The 21,790-nt window shown below is 34.5% G+C and overlaps 1 protein-coding gene across 1 annotated transcript; it reads left to right on the top strand.

The window, feature by feature from the left end:
- Nucleotides 1–474: 474 nt before the first annotated feature.
- LOC137403928 (cytochrome P450 4V2-like) lies at nucleotides 475–19,222 on the top strand. The gene is made up of 10 exons (XM_068090049.1): nucleotides 475–559; nucleotides 1,433–1,615; nucleotides 2,731–2,929; nucleotides 4,406–4,602; nucleotides 6,009–6,205; nucleotides 9,303–9,461; nucleotides 11,325–11,427; nucleotides 14,957–15,088; nucleotides 17,575–17,754; nucleotides 18,647–19,222. The coding sequence occupies exons 2-10, from the start codon at nucleotides 1,435–1,437 to the stop codon at nucleotides 18,805–18,807; spliced, it is 1,509 nt and encodes a 502-aa protein (XP_067946150.1). The 5' UTR covers nucleotides 475–559; nucleotides 1,433–1,434; the 3' UTR covers nucleotides 18,808–19,222.
- Nucleotides 19,223–21,790: the final 2,568 nt, after the last annotated feature.

The raw sequence follows: 21,790 nt of genomic DNA, 5'->3' as shown, positions 1-21,790 counted from the left end.
AGCTTTTTCATGTAAATTTTTTATTGAATAAATGGGTTTAACAATATTTTGATAGGCACATGAAACTGTCGTTCTAATATGGTGCTATAACGTGCATACTTTTAGGGTGGATTTTTAACAATCAATTTTAGATATAAATCTTACAGTAAAAAAATTAACTTTTCATTTTAATGACTCTCAATTTTTACGATTCAGTGGTCAGAGGGTCCCACATTTTACTCGGCTCAAGAGGTCTTGGGACCTAATTTATCCAGATCCAGATCCAGCAGTAATCAAGATGGCGCTCAAATCGTTTCACGGAAGTTCATTGGTTTAGATAGGCCAATGCCATTCCAGGGGTAGTATAATTCAGTGGTAATACGTACATGTAGGAGAATATTATGTTTCGTAAGCTTTGTCCGTGCGAGGAACGATGCTTCCTTTATATATCAAAGCTAAAAGGCCTCAGATTTAAGGCTAAAAGGCGTTACTACGACGGCGTGTAAAATCGATGAATTAGCATTGAGTTTTCTTAACTTTGTAACATGTTTTGTTATTAAAATCACAAAGCGAAATTGAGGTGACTCCACATATTTAATGTTGTTTTTGAATATTTTGCTAAACGTTTGTAAATCGATGATCAAAATACTTTTGGGGTGTAAATAAAAAGTCTGATAACTTAGTTTTTGGTTAGCACCCGTAATAGCGCAGACTCAGTTGTCGACCGAGGACACTCCGGCGTGGCCAAGTTTTTAGTTGCAGAAAGTCACTCATAAAATATCTTGTTTGTGCAAACATGTTCTGTTAGTATTGTTTAGCAATGATTGATTGAGTTAACAGCAAAGCGCAAAAATCTCAACGAAGAATCTCTAGTCGGTGGACGTACGAAAATCAGAGTCGTTTCTCAAGCGTTTGATATGTTGTGAAAAAACCACAATTATCAATTCCCATTTAGAATGACATCATTTGATGAGACCACTCTTGTTTGCGCTAAGGAGTCTGTTTATCACAACAGCTTTCTGCCTAATACAGTTCGTGAACTCAAATCTAACATCGACTTGTGACGATCAACCACAAACTGATACTTTAATATATTTTAGTCAACTGCATTGAGACGCATTACTTATTACAAGCTGATTAAGCATTTAAGTTAACAAGGTGCAGTTCATATTTTATTCTAGTGCGTGGTGAAGAAGAGAAAATATTTTCTGTCATATATCTGTCAATTAATTATTTTTAACAAAATAATATAGACACTCTACTTAGCTTTCAGACTGGTGCTATGCAGTTATCTTCTATGAATTTATTGTATTTTCCTGCATAGTTTTTTCATTTCTATTCGTAGGCGCTTCTCAAGTTTGTGGATACAGTTTACCATCACATATTTTCATGTACTGATCTGGAGCACATGCTTTGCAATTAACACTCAATAAATCATCGTGCTATTTTACAGGCATGGAGGTCTGCTCAATAGTTTATTGGACCTTTCGAGGATTAGCCTCATTAATCATCATACTTTCTGCGGGCTATCTTTACTGGAAGACAACAAGAAATAAACAGTTGATCGATCAAATACCTGGATTCAAAGACTGGCCTATCGTTGGAGATGTGCTACACACTGGATCTACACCAAGTGGTATATTTTAGTTTTAGCTATGATGAGCGTAGGCCTGAAATAAGTGATGTTGTTTTTTGTAGTTGAAATAATTTATAATATTGTAATATTATATAGATTTGTAAGAATCCTGAATTCTCATTTGTTTCAATCGATGTTGTGACCAGAGTAGCAGAGACCTACTAAAATCTTGCACTAATCAAGTTGATGATGTATACGTATTTCAGAATTCAAATGCTACCTAAATAAATGATTCTATTCTAATATTCTAATTTTAACTCCAAAATGGATTTTACTGCAATAGTTGGCATTAAAATTCATAAAAGAGCTCATTTTACATTTAAGATTGAACAAATGTTCACTTCCACATTAGGCATCAGTTTAATTCAAAAGGCCAGCTTAGCACTGCACATGGAGTGAAGCTGGCAGTTTTTTTCATGTGTAAAAAATAGTTGTCATAATCCTTAGATCAATACAAATGAACCAAAACTTATGGATATTGTCTATATGAATGCATTTATAGTTGGGGAATAAACACATTTAACAAATGAATTTGTACTGAACATTTTTGGAGCATAAAAAATGAACCATTTGTGCAGCTTTGTATTTGAATAATAAAAATTGTTGGTAATGCATCATTTCATTTGACACGAAAACTTTCATCTTATGAACCTTAATAATGTGCAAAAATAAAAATTTTCAGATCTATTTTAATGATATACCTTTTCTCTCTTTTGCTTTCTCTTTTGCTTTCTCTCTTGCAATCAGTCGTTTCAAAAACGACTGTCTTATGGTTTTGGCTTTATCAATTACTTTCATGCAGCCCTGCTTTGCGCCTTTTTTCCTTCTGTTTGTGTTCTTCTGTCTGTGTAGTTCCCTCAACTTCATGTTACGCTCAACTACACTTTTGTATATCAGTCCAGATCTGCCTTAGTTCCTCTTCCTTCCACAAAGTTGTGAATATAGAACATACTTCTTACATATGTGGAAATTTGCTATTCAATTAATATTTATTTTGCTTCACAATTAGAAATACTTACAATTAGTTTGTGTACACAGCAGACAACGGTAACAATGATAAATAAGCTTTACACAAGTCTTCAAAAGAAAACTGATTTATACTTGACATCTTTTAGACTTTCTGGAAATGGTGCTAAAGGCGTGTGATCGCAGTAGCGCTCAAGGAATTGTGAAGATCAAAATGCTGGAGGTACCTTGGGTTTTTCTCTATACTTCTGATCTAGTGGAAAAGTTACAAGGAAGCTCTAAGGAGATTAAGAAGTCGTATGAATACTTCTCACTGCATCCCTGGCTTGGACAGGGGCTCCTTACAAGGTAATTATAGTCATCACCAGTAAGTTGAACTCTAGTTATGTCTGCCTTCGCATGTCTCGGCTGCATAAGAGATGTTTTTTACTTGCTGTCATCAATGTAGTTGATTGATCAACTGATTAATGTTCTTTATCTTCTGTTTAAAAAATGTTTTCAGTTATGTATTTCTGTATAGTACCTATTTAATTATTTATTTCTTAAATTTATTCATTACCCATATACTAAGTTTTTGTTGATCAATTCGCTAAATATACTTGTTAGTTTTGTTTATTTAATTATTTAGTTACAATTTTATTTATTTACTATTGCTTAATATACGTATTATACAGGCATTTACCAATTCTTCTTATTTAATCATATAACTTGACCATCCTTTGCATATATAATACTTATATGTCAAGCAAATACTGGTGTACATAAAGTATACATGTACATGGATGTTATACGACATCAGAGTTATGTTATTCATAATTGATATTGGAGCATTTAAGTGTCATTTCTACAAATCATATTTTAGCTCATAATTTAGCAGATTTATGTAGGCAGCACGTCTCCTTGCCTTTTTTTATTAACCATGTTTCTTGTTACACAAATCTTTTTTCATACTGCATAACTCTATGCCCAAGTTACTGTACAACTCTATGCCTAAGTTACTGTACAACTCTATGGCTAAGTCACTGTACAACTCTATGGCTAAGTTGCTATACAACTCTACGCGCAAGTTACTGCACAACTCTATGCCTAAGTTACTGCACAACTCTATGTCTAAGTTACTGTACAACTCTATGGCTAAGTTACTGTACAACTTTGTCTAAGTTACTGTACAACTCTATGGCTAAGTTACTGTACAACTCTATGGCTAAGTTACTGTACAACTCTATGTCTAAGTTACTGTACAACTCTATGGCTAAGTTACTGTACAACTCTGTCCAAGTTACTGTACAACTCTATGTCTAAGTTACTGTACAACTCTATGGCTAAGTTACTGTACAACTCTGTCCAAGTTACTGTACAACTCTATGGCTAAGTTACTATAGAACTCTATGCCTAAGTTACTGTACAACTCTATGCCTAAAACCTGGTTCCCATATACGCCGCAAGCACCGGCGACAGCACCGCAGGCTATCAGTGGTAAAATGTGAACTTACGCGCCAAGTACCGCCGGTAGTTGCCGGCAGTCAACGCAAGAGTTCAGCGCTGTTCAAATTTTGCGAAGAATCGCAGGCAAAACCTCCCTGAAATGCACTGTACAGGTGAAGGTCAGTGTTATCGAAACGGCATGGTGATAGAACACTTTTATGCGATTATTAGCGATGCAACTTCATGTGAACAGAAGCCACCGAGCCTAGCGTCGCAAGAGTTTTCCTGCGCAAGATTACCGCCGGGGTCACGCAATCGATATGGGAACCAGGCTTAAGTTACTGCACACCTCTATGTCTAAGTTAATACTCTGTTGTATCAAGATGTTATGTTGCATAGCTCTGGAGATGCATGGAGGGAGAGAAGACACATGCTCACCCCTACTTTTCACTTCTCAATTCTCAAGGATTTCTTGGAAGTCTTTAACGAAAAAGCCCTTGATCTGGTGGAGGTTCTACAGAGAGATCATTGTGATACCGACATAGAGTTCGATATATCAACCCTTGTAACTCTGAGCACCTTAGACATCATCTGTAGTGAGTTGTCTTTTCTACATCAAATTGCACGTGTGGTACACCATTACCATACTATTGTCCAATTTCCTTAAAACTTTCCTAAGTAGCCCTAACTAGAGAGCTCAAACTACAAGCGAGTTCAAGGCGCCTTGAAGAAAACTTCGTCTTTACACCAAAAGGACTGCTGAGTGGATTGAATGCTAAACAGCAGTAACCTGTATTTTGGCTTTTTGAATGCTGACGTTTCTATCGTACATGAGATCACTCTGAGAACTTGGTATGAAAATCTCTAGCAAAACTATGGAAATACTCATTTTAGATCTTTTGTCAGACCAAAAACAACTATTAGCAAAAATTAACCGTAAATACACACACACACCCAATGAGCAAAAGTATCAAAGAGTATCATGGTATATCAACTGCTTCAAACAGAGATACTCACGACCTATGAGCAGTTCCAGTTGTACAACATGAGGAACAGTATAATCTGCATCTCTCACTTATATTGGCTCATCTATGATATAATGCAAGCAAGACTTTCCGCTGTTTAAAATACGGTTAATAAATCATTCATAATGTGTAAAATTTTTAAGTTGAAGATAAGCATAGTAAACCGTGAGGAGTCAAGCGGTAGCATGTATTTCTTGTGTCTATTGTACCAACCTGATCATCAGTGTCGAATACTTGTGTTTATTATTTTAATAGCGCTTAGTTGAATGCGGGATTTACATTTTTAACTTCACCCTGCCTTTTTGCTCTCATATCAAATCAACATTGGAGGAGATTGGGTGTGGGTGTAAGAGCATCCCTTTGCATGTCGTTGAACCCAGGCTAAGATTTCAACTCAGCTATTTTATTTTGTTGTAAGACCTACAGTAACACATTCTAAATGAAAAACACTGATAGGCCTACTGATTATCATGGAATGAAATTTTATTCGTTTTTTTTAAAACCTTTGAAAAACAGAACGGCTATTAGAAATATGTTACATATGTGACACAGTAAGTCATTGGGATGTATACATAGTACTATCGACCGTCCTGATCGACCACAAAGAATAAGGTAGTTAGCGATGCGATTCAGAACCAACTACATTATGCATTGACCCTTGATAAGAAGTACAATTGCAGCTTTTTCGATTTAGAATGAAGTGTTTTGTGTACAACTGTTATTGTGTGGGACAATCACTATATTCGTCAAATATTACTATAGTTACAGCGAACATATTATAATAATTTCTCTTGTTTTCCTGTATCCACTCTTTGGCCATATCGACTAAAAGAAAATACACGTTGTTATCGCTAAATCAGACAATACATTGATTGTTGCTACTAAATATAAGAGGGACGTATCATTTGTACTGAGGATTTACTAAGGATTAAGACTATATTAGATGCGGATGCCATTATTAATGTTGTAACATGCAGGCACGGCGATGGGAGTAAATATCGGGGCTCTGAGGGACGGGAATTCTGAATATGTAAAAGCACTGCAAGTTCTAAAGGAAGCTGCTGATTCCAGACCTCAAAAGCTCCTCTACTATATCGACATGGTGTATAACAACACAGCTATTGGCCAAGAGAATAATCGCTGCTTGCGATTGGTCCATGAGTTTTCGTACAAGGTTGGAAAATATATTTTAATATTTTCACTTTGGTGCTTCTTTGACAATACTGGAGCTGTGGGTGTTTCCTAAATTATATTAGAAACTATGGTATCTGTAGAGTAACAATTACAGTTTTAACAAAGCAGATTTATGACTGACCCACTGATTATTAAAATCTCTTTTACAAGGCCTGAGCCTTTCATTCAGATCTAACGATTGATGAGAAGGACATAGAGCTCTTGTGATTACAGTTGTTAGGTAGGTTGATAGAGTGTATCTTGTTTTTTTTATCTTAATAACATAACATTGGAGTTCTGCTATCATACATAAGCCTCAACCATAGGCAGTCTGAGTCACCTCAACTGACTGCAAGAGAGAGCTAGTGACTAGTCATGAATGAGTCAGTTTTACTTTAAATACTATTTTACTGTGACTAATTTATCTACAGCTAAATATCTGAATAAAAGGGTTTAAAGTTTTTCTAACACAGGGAAGTTTGACATCGCCTATGGCGAGCACTAAAGTTGTATGTGACATGTGGTGAATGTAGGCTGCCTCTCTCACAGATCTCTTATCATAGAGTAACTTGTGTTATGTAATCAGCTTATGGCTTCAGCCTGGCTAACCCGTAAGCCTGGTCCTTATAAGCCATACGCATGGCTAAACACATCTGCGAAATGCATCACCTATGTGTAGGTATAGTGTACATTTGCTGTGGCTGCTCACAGCGATGCTGATGAATGATACAACATGGTGGCAAATAGATTGACCAATGAGAACTGGCCTAAGTCGTGTGAATGTCATGATATCCTTGCTGTATTTTTTGTTATTGAAGTATCATCAAAACATTAGTATTGTATTTATATTCATGGATCGACAATTTGTGATAGCAATAACATTTGTGAAGGTATTTGTATTGCTATATTTTGCCCTATGAAACAGCGCTATGTTAACAATGTTAACGCTATGTTAACAAGAAAATAACAAGTACAAAAATATTTGAAGTTCACATCATGAATTAAACTATAGAAATAAAAAGATTTACATATTTAACTGCCAAAGGATTATCCGCAATGTTTCATGAAAAGTTCTGTATTATACTAGTGACTTTTGCGTAGAAGTATGTTACAAGTGAGAATATCTTTGTCCACATATAAATAGTTATTTGTGTGAAGCCGTGCTGTCATCATAATTTAAAAACCGATCGTGGATTGAACTACCTTGTATTGAAATGAATAAATGGAATCAAGATTGTTGTAATCAACTATTTCAGCCATCCAAACACGTTATAAGTTATATCTTATTCAACAAAAGGCCCAACAAGTTTGTTTTGAAATGACACATCGCTAATGTGTCTGCTATGCAAAAATGGGTTTTGCTGGTGTGTTTAGCCAGGCTTAGCCATCGCTAGAGCCCGTGTGCTGCTCTGCTATCAGTGTTTGCTATGAGATTTAGATAATCTTTATAGATAGCCGACCTCCATCAGTAGTGAATCTACTATAGTGACCACAATGGAAGTCATACCTATATAATGAGCTATGGCAAGCAATCCAAAGGATGATATTTTGATCTCCAGAACAATTTTACAGAATTAACATGATCTGAATACACCTAAAATGTTTTCTTCCTAAGAGAATTAAATGTGAATTACCGCAAAACCTCTAATTGAACGCCGCCTCTATTTAAACGCCGCCTCCAATTGACCGCCACCCTAAGAGAAGGGTTGAAAAATAAACCATCACTCTCCAATTGACCGCCACCATAGAAGGGTTGAAAAATAGAGCGCCATGGCATTCAATTAGAGGTTTTACGGTATATAAGCTTTGGAGTATATTAATAACTTGATTAGTGAGTAATTACCATAGATATAATAAACCATAGATACAATAAACCATAGATATAATAAACCATAGATATGATAAACCCTATTATATCTATAGTTTATTATATCTATGGCTTATCATATCTATAGTTTGTTATATCTATGGTTTATTATATCTATGGTTTATTACATCTATGGCTTATTATATCTAGGGTTTATTATATCTATGGTTTATTATATCTATGGTTTATTATATCTATGGTTTATTATATCTATGGTTTATCATATTTATGGTTTATTATATCTATGGTTTATTATATCTATGGTTTATTACATCTATGGCTTATTACATCTATGGTTTATTATATCTATGGTTTATTATATCTATGGTTTATCATATCTATGGTTTATTATATCTATGGTTTATTATATCTATGGTTTATTATATCTATGGTTTATTATATCTATGGTAATTACAAATATTGGTGTTTTGTTAATCCAGTTTTAAAGAAGCAGTATTTAAAGTCCACTTTCCATCTACTGACAGCATAGCGTAGTAAAAGTGAGAGCTATAACTAACTTATGTTTGTATAGTTCTTGTATGGTATGATTTGAAAAAATTTCTGTTTGAAATGAAATTATTTCTAATAAAGTAATACAAAAGGTTCATATATGTTTTTGTCCACTCATTCCGTTCCATTCAGGTTTTGAGCATATATTTATGTTACGATGGTTGCGTTAGATTTGTAGATTTTTGTTGTCTGCTACTTGCATACAGGTAATCGGGCCATAGCAGTGTAGCAGATCTAAAAACACTCAGCAGCAGAGCTTCATGTATGTTGAATGTTTTGTCTAAAACACTCAACATACATGATGTCAACTTTCGAGTCATAAGGCCCTTTGGTTGCTTCTGTTTTTCACATATTTTGCTGCCGGCAAAACCACCGAAGTTGTAACCTGAGAAAAATGTTCTCTTTTTGGTGGCTTATATCACATTTAGCTTGCTGGCATTATTAGATTTGGTTGAATCAGGTTTACTGAAAAGGAATCAATATTTATGCATCTAGTTAGCTCTTGTGTCAGTCAGTGATCACTTTGAATGTTCAGCTATTAAAAATATGTTCTTTGCAGAATAGTTTGCTGAACTATATTTTAACCAGGTTAGGTAGTTTCTCAAACTGTTTTATGTGCTAAAAAGTTTTCACAAAATCATCTTTCATGCGATTTAAAAGATGTTAAACTCATTTTTAACATTTTCCCATTATTTTACATATTTTTTCATCATCGCATCAGGTTATAGCGGAGAGACGTGCTATGAAAGAAGAGGGAATTTCCCAGTCGACGGGAAAACTTCGTCCATTTTTAGATCTTCTTTTGGACTGCCGAGATGAGCAGGGAAATCCCTTAACTGATCACGAGCTGCGAGAAGAAGTGGATACCTTCATGTTTGCGGTAAGCAAAAGCTGAGGCTATCCCATTATTTGTACGAATTTGAAATTTAAACTAACTAAACTTTCAGAATTGGCAACACTGGCCCTAGTTGGTGTGTACATCAACAAAGGTTTGAGGAATATTTCTGTTAATTCACCATATGCTAGTTTATACTTCCATAAAAGGGGCCTTCCATTAGTATCACAGAGATTGTTGATACTTGGGCAGCAAGATTGTATGACTTGTTTGTGTTAGCCAGAATCGCTGAATGGTTAAAGGTCATCTCATTTGTGATGACATTGTCATCTCTGCATGGGCAGACGATTCACACATGGTTGGCTGTTATGAGTGCAAGAGATGCACTCATATTATACTTCTATATCTTCTCTTTCAAATTGTGGCAGACTTGGTATGCGTTCTTGGATATGCCAAAAATTGTATTTGCTCCGATTATCTTGCGCCCCTTTGCATTGGTGCAAGGGATGGAGGCATTCACAGTCACACTTGTATTTTAATACAATGTTTGTGAGACAACAGTTGCTGAAAGTCTTTTTATAAACAAGGCGAATTTATTATATGCTAAATATTAAGGTACCCGAGGGGTTTATATTTCCTAACATCAGTTGCTTGCTGGTATGGCGCCTTACAGTGCCTCGCGTTGCGTGTTTGCAACTCGAGTTGTACAATTCGGCCTGGGTTTTTGATGAACTCGAGTTGTGTTTCGCAAAACTAACAGGGTTTGTAAAGAAGAAAAGTGAGTAATAGGGGTGTCTCATTTACAGAACATTAACAGAAATTTAATACTTATTATTTAAATATATATACACATTTAAATTATATATATTGGTGATATTTGCGCATATTTATTTTTATAATTATAACGAGACAAAAACAATTGTAGAATGTAAAAAGCAAACTAAAAAACAGTCTATGTGGGAGCCGGGCCACTTCTTTTTCAAATGAAAAAAGAGTTATCTCTCTAGAACCTGACAAGAAACTGAATGAACACAGAAAATAAACAAACATAGAAATTATGTCAACGAAGTTTAATGATGCACCAAAAAATTCCATATAAAAATATAGCTAGAGAAAATGAAATGATGAGATGTTCTCCAGCCGAGTTGTTGAACTCGAGTTGTTGTTGAAAGAACTCGGCTTGGGTTTTTTGATGAACTCGAGTTGTGTAACTCGAGTTGTACAACTCGAGTTGCAAACTCGGCACGCTGTAATTCACCATTAGCTTTAGTTTTACAGTACATACATACATAGTTTAATTTCTATTAGCTAATGGGTGCCTATTGATGTACCATTGTTAATATAACCAGATCTACGGTTATGCTACCATAATACTAATATACTGCACCTTACTTTTACAAAGTTGCGTTGCGTGCTCACAACTCGAGTTGTAAACACGCAACGCGAGGCACTGTAAGGCGCCATATTGCTGGTAATTCTAGAAAAAAAGGATGGAGACAAGCATATTCAACCTTAGTAGTAATGCTATGACTAACTCACTGATTGAGTGTTGGAGATTAAAATTTCTCTAAATATGCTTCTAAATATCTTTCTAAATATGAAGTATTAGTAACATATGACAACCAACTGCTGTTTAGAGCTAGAGAAACTGCTGTCTCCTGGGCCAGAAGTCACCGGTTCGAAAATTTCCATTAGACCTAGATTTTTATTCAGATCTCTACACCAGCTCTTCGTGAGAGCTGGTGTAGAGATCTGTTCATCCAAAATGAACACTTTTCAGTCACAAATTATTATCGTCTCGTTTCACAAAGGTTTTTTCAAAAGGTTGTCTGCAGGTCTCATCCTAACCATTTTATTTATTACTGTGTTGTCGGTGTACTATGTTAGTTTTTATAAACCATGTTGCAGGGTCACGACACAACCTCCACTGGCATATCCTTTACTCTGTACTTGCTGGGCATCCATCCAGAAGTACAGAAACTGTGTCAAGAAGAGATTGATCAAGTGTTAGGTAAGAACTTATAGAATTAGCCAGCTTATCGTTAGTTGACCTTGACATCAGATTTTGAATCACGCTTTTTTGGAAAAGTTGAGTTGTTTTTAAAACTCTCATGTCTGTTTTTTCTAAAATGCTTACAACTAAATAGTCAAGCAGTATGCTAGCCAAGTTAAACTTGGTAAAGAATTCCTACATTATTAAAAGCTTCCTGCGCAGGTTTTAAACTTTTCCATATAAAATAAAAACATTCCCTTTCCCAAATAAGTATAGATTTTGTGCACTTTATCAGGCTATGGTATCCATTTTTGTACTCTGTGTTTTCTTTCAATTTGTAGACCAGAATGACATTAAACGAGCGCGATGACTTAATATCTGGACAATAATAATGATTTTAATTTGATTAACACAACTTTATTTATATTTAAGTTAAATTAAGTTAGCTTAAACCATAACTGCCACAATCCCCTAAGTAGAAGTTTTTCAAAAAGCAAATCAGCTATGCTGAGCACTGCGGTTTATTGCCTCAATAAAAAAAATTGCAAACAGTTTTGAGATTAATTTGCATTTTCTCTCCAAAACCATGCCATTTTGAAGGCGTTGGCTATATAGCGCATATCATTAATTTTGTGGCGTAACCTAGCTTACAATTGACCCCAATAACAATGCTAGCTTGTGATAAAACCGCGCTTTTTTGAGCTCATTTTTCTCACGTTCAGCTTATTAAACATCCTGTGACAAGCTAGGAGCAATGTTAAGTAGATTATTTACCTTTCAGAAAAGACAGAGATTATTTTGAAGGCTGAATTTAGAGAATAATGGGTTTTAAGACACCCATCTCAATATAGTCATTGTATTCTCTTATCTGCCATGTGATTGGTAAACAGCCTTTTAATTAGTCTTGGCACACAATTATATCTCGATAAGGTTTCCATCGAAGGCATACCCGTATGTTGCGAGTGTCAATACATGTCATCACTCGTTTGAAATAAAATTCCATATCTATGTTTAAAGCGTTTTATGAGCGATTCGAAAATAAATTATGAGAAATTACCCTGACCTGCGATGATTTGACATCTGCAACGTCGATTATCATCGGGCTGTTCGCATAGATACATAATTCTAGATTGGACTGAACATCCCCAACTTCCATCCCTAAGAAGCTAGGCTACGTCACATATTTATGGGCGGGGCTTGTTGTGTTAATTGCGACACCGATATTGAATTGCTGTAAAAAAGCCTTCAAAAACAAAAATGAGTTTGAAAGTTAGTGGACCAATCTTTATTTTGAGTGCAAAGTCGGAATCGGGGTGTCTGATTTACCTATGAATAATGAAAGCTGTTCATGGCAGTTATGGCTTAAATTAAATCAACTTATCTTAACTTAATTTCCCACTTGATAATAATAATGACTTGAAAGCCATAATCATTGCATGTTTCCCAAATAGGAAGTCCTTGTCCACTGAAGCTCTTGTTGTCCACTTGAAGTCCATTTGTTGTAGTCTGATATGATTAAGTATGATATGAAGATAAACAGTGTATTCATATAATGATTAAGACGTGTTACAATTACTAAGCAGGATTGATTTGTAAATCTTGAAGAGTTCCTCCTTCTAAGGACGGCGTGTTCATTGAATTACTGATTTGGTAGCATGTGTAAGATTGCTCTCGTCTAGCACTTTTGCAGCTGATGTACTATTAAGAAACATTTACTATATTTTTATTTAAGGTTAGCTTTGTTTTGATGTTAAATCTACCGTATGTAATAAAAAACTCTGCTAGGGGCAAACTTTGACTTACAATCACGTCAACCCTTGAATCTTTTGGCATACCAAGAAAATATTATGCAAATATTCATCTTGACACAAATACTCAATTTTACAGAGGTCATCTAAAGTTTGTTAAAGCAGTACAGTTTGGTTAGCCAATGAACATTTATGCAGTTCTCCTTCATATAGTTGGATTTTATAGCGCTTGAGCAGTATTAAACTGTATTTCATACCTGATTTTAGTTTTGAAGTCATGCATTCAAAAGTACTTCAACACATAGCAGTGAAGAAGGAAGGAGAAGCATTATTTTATTCTTCACCCTTTTCATTGTTTTCTTTCTGATCTGCTTATTTCATTTTTGTCTCATGTTTTAATTTAGTTTGAATGACCTTGACCGATGATAGTAAAGTTCCTGTAATCTATCTATCTTTCCTTAGCATTAGTGAAAAATGTTGTAGTAAAAGATGAGGCAATCTCCTAATGAAATCTGTAAAAAGAATCTCTGAAGTGATCTAGTAGTTGTCTTGAAAAATGATGTGATGCGAAGAAAAGAAACCCAGATTCAACAAATATATAATTACTGAAAATTAAAGTTAAAGAGAAAAATTATTAAATTTGGAAGCTAACAATGCAAATAAGTTATGGTAGTCAAAGTTAATCTCTCCTATTCATATACATGTTTATAAATCTCAGGGTCTGTCTTTTGTTGTCTGTGTGTCCAGTTATAGCAACAAAGTTTTAGAAATGAAAAGATTCGTTGTGCACTGGATTTGATCTTCGAACCTCCAGTTTGGCAGACAGGCAGTTATCCGATACACTACACTGTATAACTGGCTATACTATGGAAAAAATTGTGAACATACTCATTACACATGCCAATCTTTTATGGCTTCACGCTGAACACTTTAGCTGTCATCAAGCTAGCATTATGCTAGAATTGTTGGTCAAAAGAAAATTGCTTAAACTCACATTGGCAGCAAGACTACTGCAGTCAGTGTGAGCTGCCGTAGGCACTGCAGCTGGTACAGTAGGAATTACATAAAAATAAACACAGTATGTATACAGAAATGAACAAGCACCTTCTTTGAAAGCATACAATGGTAGATGTTGTACATGTTGATTAAAAGTAAATTTTCTGTGCAAAAATGTTTTTATTACCCGTGAGCGCCGGGCATTCATCTCATGTTTGCCTATCGTCTGGATGACCAAATTTAGGAAAGTTTTTTCTCATAAGTTTTTGGATAAAGTTTTAGGGACAAAATATTCACTTCGGATTCAAGCTCGAAACATCCGGTTCTGCAGACAAGAGTGCGATCTATTATACTACAAATCCTCCTGGCTATACTAAGAAATAATTGTGCAAACCATGCTTATTACACTACCCTTAAAGCTCTTGTAAAATACTATTGGTTATTACTAGGGGGCTTGAATTACACTTGATGCACTTAAATTTACACTTGCGGCGCTTGAACTCACACTTGGGGTGTAACGTAATGATTATAAGCAAATTATAAGCAAGCTGGCTTCAGACAGGCTCTTTTTATAGTAAATATTTAGACTAGCTCAAGTTACTAGCTTAAGTTATTCGAATTGATCCGGTAAAGAAATGGCTAATGGCACCTATATTTAGCAACGAATGCTAAGTTTTCTATGCAGGCTTTTTTATTACCCGTGTAACGCCGGGTATTCACCTAGTAGATTTATCAGAAGCAGCCATCTAGTAATAGACCTAGTTTCTCTCTCAACCTCTAACCTGGTGCATTGCGCATTGTAGATACTGGCGGCAGCATATCGAATGCTGATTTGAATAAACTCACCTATTTAGAGTTGTGCATCAAGGAATCACTTCGAATATTCTCTCCAGTTCCATATGTCGGTAGAGAGCTTATTGCAGATACACAGTTCGGTGAGTTGAGTTTTAGTAAAGTTACCTTCTATTGTAAGTGACTGTCAATTTTCCTTATTAGGCTAATTAAATCATTGGACTTCAACTCGCAGCATTTAGTGCAATGGTGCCAAGTCTAGTGCTCTTGTTCTTCTTTTTGGCTGCTTGAACTGTAGACTGGATTAGCATTAGGTCATGTGATACTTGGGTCTTCTTTTATTTTTAACGCAAATCATTTCTCAACAAATATCCATGAAATGCCTTCATCGAACACAATTGTCCTTGATGCAGGCGTAGACGGATTCTTTAGTTTGTACTTAGATAGATCGTGGCATATTTATATGGAAAATTTCAATTCATGTATTCCATATAATTTAAAGTTACATACATTTTCCATATATTATTTTTCATAACATATGGAAAATTTAATATAAAATATTTATAATATAAATATAATGACAATAGAGATTATTCCTCCACTTTTTAATGTTGATGAATAACGCAAGTGGTAGAGTTCCATTCTCCAAAACTGAATGTCAAGATTTGCAGACTCGTAAAAAACATTTTTATAAAGCACTCTAATTATCACCTATATTGCTTCTCCGTAACAGTTTAAAGCAAAATTACAAGATCAGATCTTTATACCCTAGGACACTTATGTATTCGCCTCATCTAACTTTCGCGTTTTCGCGGAGTCATCCTCTCGCGAAAATTTCATGAGCGAAACTAAACTATCATAACGAACGAGCGAAAACACGGAATTAAATAGCTTTGTTCATTGATTCTGTAGAATGGAATTTTATAACGTCATTTATTTTAACGTTTTTAACGACCACTATTATAGCATCGTTAAATTATAAACCAACAAAATAATTTGACTGTCAAAATTTTTTACGTTATTATTTTGCAATTAATTATGATTATTTTCCCATTAATAATGATTTATAATGATAGGAATTTGATGTCAATGCACACGCATTAATAGCGTTATTGTTTGTTGGGGACATCAATCAATGCAGTGAGCACCCGTGTTGAAAGAAAATAAAACACACTGACTCTCACAGTACTACACAAGCAGCATGGCTCTGGAAAGGTTTGGACTCACCACTGACACCTCTTCAATAACTTGTAATGATTCAGAAGATGAAGCAATAGAGAAAGAGTTAGCTCTGATAAATAACACTAATAAAAAAGGAAGAGAAGAAGTTATACTAACTACACACTGTGCTAGTATCTGTAGCTGTAGTATTACTAGCAGCTGTATCATGTATGTATTTGTATACAACTTGTAATTACTGTAATAAAAATGTTCAGCATTTATTGAGTGTTTGGGAAAACGTTAAAATTAATACCTATACACAACACCGTTGATCGTTAAAATTAAAATACGTTAATATAAAAACAAGCAAAATTGTGACAACGTTAAAATTTTTAGCGTAATTAAATTCCATTCTACAGTAGTCCAAGAAACAAATGGCAGCAAGCAATCAAATTGCAATATCGATCTCGGCCATACAATTCTACCTGCGGTTCATAATTACAAACTAGTCTCAAATTGAAATTTTTTTCTTACCGGCGAGTCGAACCTGAGGAATATAATTATGTTTTTTCCACTGCATTTATTTTCACATCATTATATTTTCGCACTCATCAGAGTTGCGAAATTAAGTTGCAGCGAAATTTTACTCTGTATGCTACTCTTGAAACTAAATACTAGCGAAGTATAAGTGTCCTAGGGTAATACAGCAGATTTGAGTTGATATTCTCTATTGTTCTTGGTTATGTTCGCGCCTTTATTTTTCTCTGTAATTTTATCAATGGATTGGCTTTGCTGCAATTTTGTTATCAAAGACAACCAGTCAGTCAAGCCTGAGCCAATTTGTGATTGGTCAACATTAATAATATTAAATGATAAAATCGATTTTCTTGGAAAGACGCAAGTTTTCTTTCTTTGACATAAGAATTTACAGATACTGTTCTTCTTACATATGCAGCTCTGTGTTCCGTGTGTAGATTATTGGACAATAATTTTTAGAAATAATTACCTAATTATTTGCCTAATTAGCTTATTTGTTTTTTTCTTGCAAAAATAAGTTTACTTATTATTCAAGCAATAATTGTAGATACCTCCATCTTTGATTGACTTAGAATTAGGTAAAAAGGTTAATTTTTCAAGTTACTGTTATATAGCCTTATATGGAAAACTGTGCTGTAAGCATTTCTTCTTAAATAATTTATTTGCATTTTATCTAATCTATATGCCTCTCTTATTGAGTTCAACTTAATTCTCTATCTTATGTAGTTATGAATCACTTTCTGATGATTATATATGATATAGTTATATATATAATCTAATTATACAAGTTATACAGTTATGTAATATAACTTTTGATTACATCTTCTCAACAATTTTAGCATTTAATTTGGGTTACGAACCAAGGTCTTTTTTCTGTATTTTTATATTTTGTGATGCTGCATGTAATATATTTTCCCTGACTCTGCAACAGGTGACTACCTCATACCAAAGGGCACTGCAGTCTTCACTCTTATTATGAAACTACATAGAGACCCGAGAGTGTTCCCTGACCCGGAGAGATTTGATCCATCACGGTTTACTTCTGAGAATTGTACCCAGCGTAGCCCATTTGCCTATATTCCATTTAGTGCTGGTCCACGCAACTGTATAGGTATGTCTTTGACTGCTTGACCATTGCTTGATTTTTTCTTAGGACTCCGGCTATTTAAAACTACAGGAGTCGTTGTCCCTTTTTAGCCAATTTTCATAACTCTAAACGACTGATCAATCTATGCTCCTCCGTGAAAACATATTCTCTCAAGAATATGAGTTACAGTTAGTGCTGGATAACGATTCGAGTGCATTCGGTTTTTCGATAGTTATTCTCTCTCGGTTCATCGATTCAGAAGGAGAAGACAACTGCGTATGAACTGAATTTTACATCACGATTCGATTCAGTTTTTGCGCATGCCCACGCAGCAGCTTCCTAAACAAAGTTTCGTGAGAGCATCGATCGGTCAGCAAATGTGTTTAGAGTTTTTTTTTCATCCAAATTGTAGCAATAGTCTTGACTCTTGCCAAATTAAATCATGTGATGTTTTGTAGTTAGGAGACATATTTGTAATATCTTATTATGGTATTAATCTTCAGTGATTGTATTTGTCCTGAGCATATTGTAATTTTTTTATTTATATTTATTCAATTGTTTTTAAATTAATTAATTTGATGTTGATTCATTAAATTTTAAAGAGGATAACATTTTTCAAATTGTATTGGTTAATTAATATTAATATAATTGAAAATGACACCATTACTTGAACATTTTTTGCAAATATTAATTATTAGTTTACCATTTATTAATAAATATACAAATCTCGGTTTGATGCGGTTCATAATGCCCATATGAGTAAACCGAAGTAACAAATGAAGATTCGGTTTCATTCGGTTTTCAGGAGAAAACAACTCTGAAATTGAATGCATAGTGCAGGTAGACATCGAACAGCTCTCATCACAGTTGATATTCATTCGCGACTCCTGATTGTTAACCATATCCATATTTGTAGGTCAGAAGTTTGCTATGATGGAGCTGAAGACGATTGTCGCTACGCTTTTGAGGAATTTCAATATTGAGTCTGTTCAATCAAGGGAGGAGCTTAAAATTAATCCCGCCCTCGTGATCGAACCTGTTGATGGTATCAGAGTCAAGCTTACAAGCAGACAATAAGCGTTTGGAATGTTTTTTCAAAGACCTTTTGTGTTATTACGATGTACATTTCGTGCGTCTACTTTTCTGTATTGAATACATGAAACTTTTAGCAATTTATTAAAAATTTAAAACTTTTCTGTGGTCTAAACACAAAGTAGTATGCATGTAGTTCTGCTGTCAGAATATGCAGGTTGGATCCTGTTACTCATCGAAACTGTTACAGTTTCTTGTTTTTTTACTTTTTCATAAATGTATGAAATTTGTAAGATCTCTTATATAATTATCTGCTAGCTCAATTTTGCATGATTTGTTATCATAGCTCATTAATTACTTAGCAAAATTTTTATTGCTTCTCTTAGAGGATCCGGTGAGGGTGTCTTTACTGCGCTTTTAAAGCTATGTTGAAAATCTTCCATAATAAAGAACTAAATACAAGCGCAATCTGACTATTTTTGTAAAATCGTTCTACAATTCTTTGAAGGTTGTAGCCTATTCAAGAATTGGCCTCACAACTGCTTTGTGCGCGATCAGTTTGGTCTGACAGGAAGTGTTAAAAATACTTCTTGAGGGTCTTGTTACCTTTTTTGGCCACTTTTGATATATGCTCATGCCATTTGATATTATTTTCTATCAAGACACCCAAGTATCTTAGGCTACACAATGGGTTCTCTTTAGTGATAAACTCGTCAATGATTTTAGCATCAACTACCTATCACTAAACAACAGTGCTGAGAGTTTGTGATGCTTTGTGACGATTAAGAGTGAGTTAACCACATCTCTATGCATTGCTTCTCTATACAAAACACTTGCATACTCAAGTAGCTCTGTAGTTGAAACCAATTTACGTTATAACATCAAGGACTTGATGCAATGCTATAATAGGGCAAGTGTTGCTGTCTTGTTATTAGCAGGCACCAAGTAGTGTCAACTCCAAAACTCATACTTTGGAAACATTGATATTATTTTACATTAAGCATGATATTAAAAGTTGAAATACCTAATAAAAATTTTTTATTTTAAAGCATTCTAAAAAGTACATGTAATTCTCCATGACTCTTTTTGCTCTGTAGATGATTATAGCATTCAGAAGGGGTTGGTTTAAGCCCTGTACTTTGATTATAGATAATGTTGCATGTGTATGCAAACAGCGTCAAAACCCGGGTCTAACCTGGGTTTGTTATTAAGGTCAACCAATCAGCCAAGCCTGTGGCAATTTGTGATTGGTCAACATTAATAATATTAAATTACAAAATCAATTTTATTGGAAGGGCACAAGTTTTCCTTTAACATAAGAATTTACAGTTTGTGGTTTTCTTACATACGTAGCTTTGTGTTCCGTGTGCAGATTTGGGGACAAACCATTTCTAGAAGCAATCAACTAATTATTTGACTAATTAGCTTATGTGTTTTTTTCTTGCAAAAATAAGTTTAGGTTACATATTATTCAAGCAATAATTATGGATTTCTCCATCTTTGATTGACTTAGAATTAGGTAAACAGGTTAATCTTTCAAGTTACTGTTATATAGCCTTATATGGAAAACTGCTGTGAGCATTTCTTCTTAAATAATTTATATGCATTTATCTAATTTATATGCCTCTCTTATTGAGTTCAAATTAGGTCTTTGCCTTATGTAGTTTTGAATCACTTTCTGATGATTATATATAATATAGTTATATATAAAATAAATTTTTATTATAACCAACAATTTTGGCATTTAATTTTGTGATGCTGCATGTAATATATTTTCCTTGACTCTGCAACAGGTGACTACCTCATACCAAAGGGCACTGCTGTCTTCACTCTTATTATGAAACTACATAGAGACCGGAGAGTGTTCCCTGATCCGGAGAGATTTGATCCATCCCAGTTTTCTTAGAATTGTACCCAGCGCAGCCCATTTGCCTATATTCCATTTAGCGCTGGTCCACGCAACTGCATAGGTATTTATTTGACTGCTTGACCATTGATTGATTTTTCTTAGAACTCTAGGTGTCATTGTCTCTTTTTAGTCAACTTTGTAATGTTTATTCAAAAGCTGAATGTAACCATTAGCGCAGAGTTTCGAAGTTGTTTGCACATGCCTCTTACTGAACTGTATTGAGTTGTAGAAATAAATTTTTGCTATATGCTTTGTGCTAGCATGTGAGAATTATGTGCTTTTACTAACTGATTGTTTTGTTCAGCTCCGGATTAACTAAGCAAGTTTTACATGTTATCAAATGTTTTGCACTACCAAATATACAGCCATAACTGGATTTTAATAGATATGTTATGTATTTTCTGGATAGACAGATGACTCATTTGTTGTTATTATTGAAATAAATCGCTTGGTAGTGGTATTTAACATAGGTTAAATATGTTAGCAGTACGTATATATTTGCACAATCAAAAATTCAGTGTGATGTAGGCCTGTGGCTTCTAACTGCAGTGACCTTTGTCACCACTGCCTGTTGTATTTATCTCATGCTGGAAATCTGTAGAATCTACCATAAGTGTGTAAGCCTTGTTAGATCATAGTTTGTGTACATGGCAATGCAATCTTTTGAAGTTTTCAGGATTTTAATGCTGAAGCTGCATTTTCTACGAAAGCTCATCAATAGATAAAAGTTTATTTTACATAGGAGCTGGTCATTAGATGAATTTTTTTGTGTTTTCAAACGATTAATATGAGCAACCTACATGATGTATTGTTTTGGGCAATACTTGTCTTAAGAGGATGGATGCTTTGGATTTTATACGATAACTGTATTTATGAAATACTAACGCCGTTAAACCGGAAACTCTCGAGCCGTGCTCCCATACAACAGTGTAAATACCAAAACCATTGTGCACATATACAGTAGCAGATGTATATATGCAACATCTCCCTTTCTGAGATGGAGTTGTAATGTAAAATTGATTGTCTTTTTAGATTAGAATTAGATTAGGAGTTAAACTAGTTGATTGTCCATATTGGAGATAGTCCTCTAAGTATCATCTGTGAATAAAGCATCTCTCT

The sequence above is a fragment of the Watersipora subatra genome, chromosome 9 (assembly GCF_963576615.1).
Source record: "Watersipora subatra chromosome 9, tzWatSuba1.1, whole genome shotgun sequence".
Classification (NCBI taxonomy): Eukaryota; Metazoa; Bryozoa; class Gymnolaemata; order Cheilostomatida; family Watersiporidae; genus Watersipora; species Watersipora subatra.
The sequence above is the reverse complement of the archived record's forward strand: the minus strand, read 5'-3'. Positions and strand labels throughout refer to the sequence as shown.

Bases quoted from the DNA above. Each gene is read 5' to 3' on its own strand.
- LOC137403928 (XM_068090049.1), top strand. From the start codon at position 1,435: ATGGAGGTCTGCTCAATAGTTTATTGGACCTTTCGAGGATTAGCCTCA. The intron at 2,930-4,405 runs GTAATTATAGTC...TATGTTGCATAG, and splicing joins GGACAGGGGCTCCTTACAAG to CTCTGGAGATGCATGGAGGG. The intron at 17,755-18,646 runs GTATGTCTTTGA...CCATATTTGTAG, and splicing joins TGGTCCACGCAACTGTATAG to GTCAGAAGTTTGCTATGATG.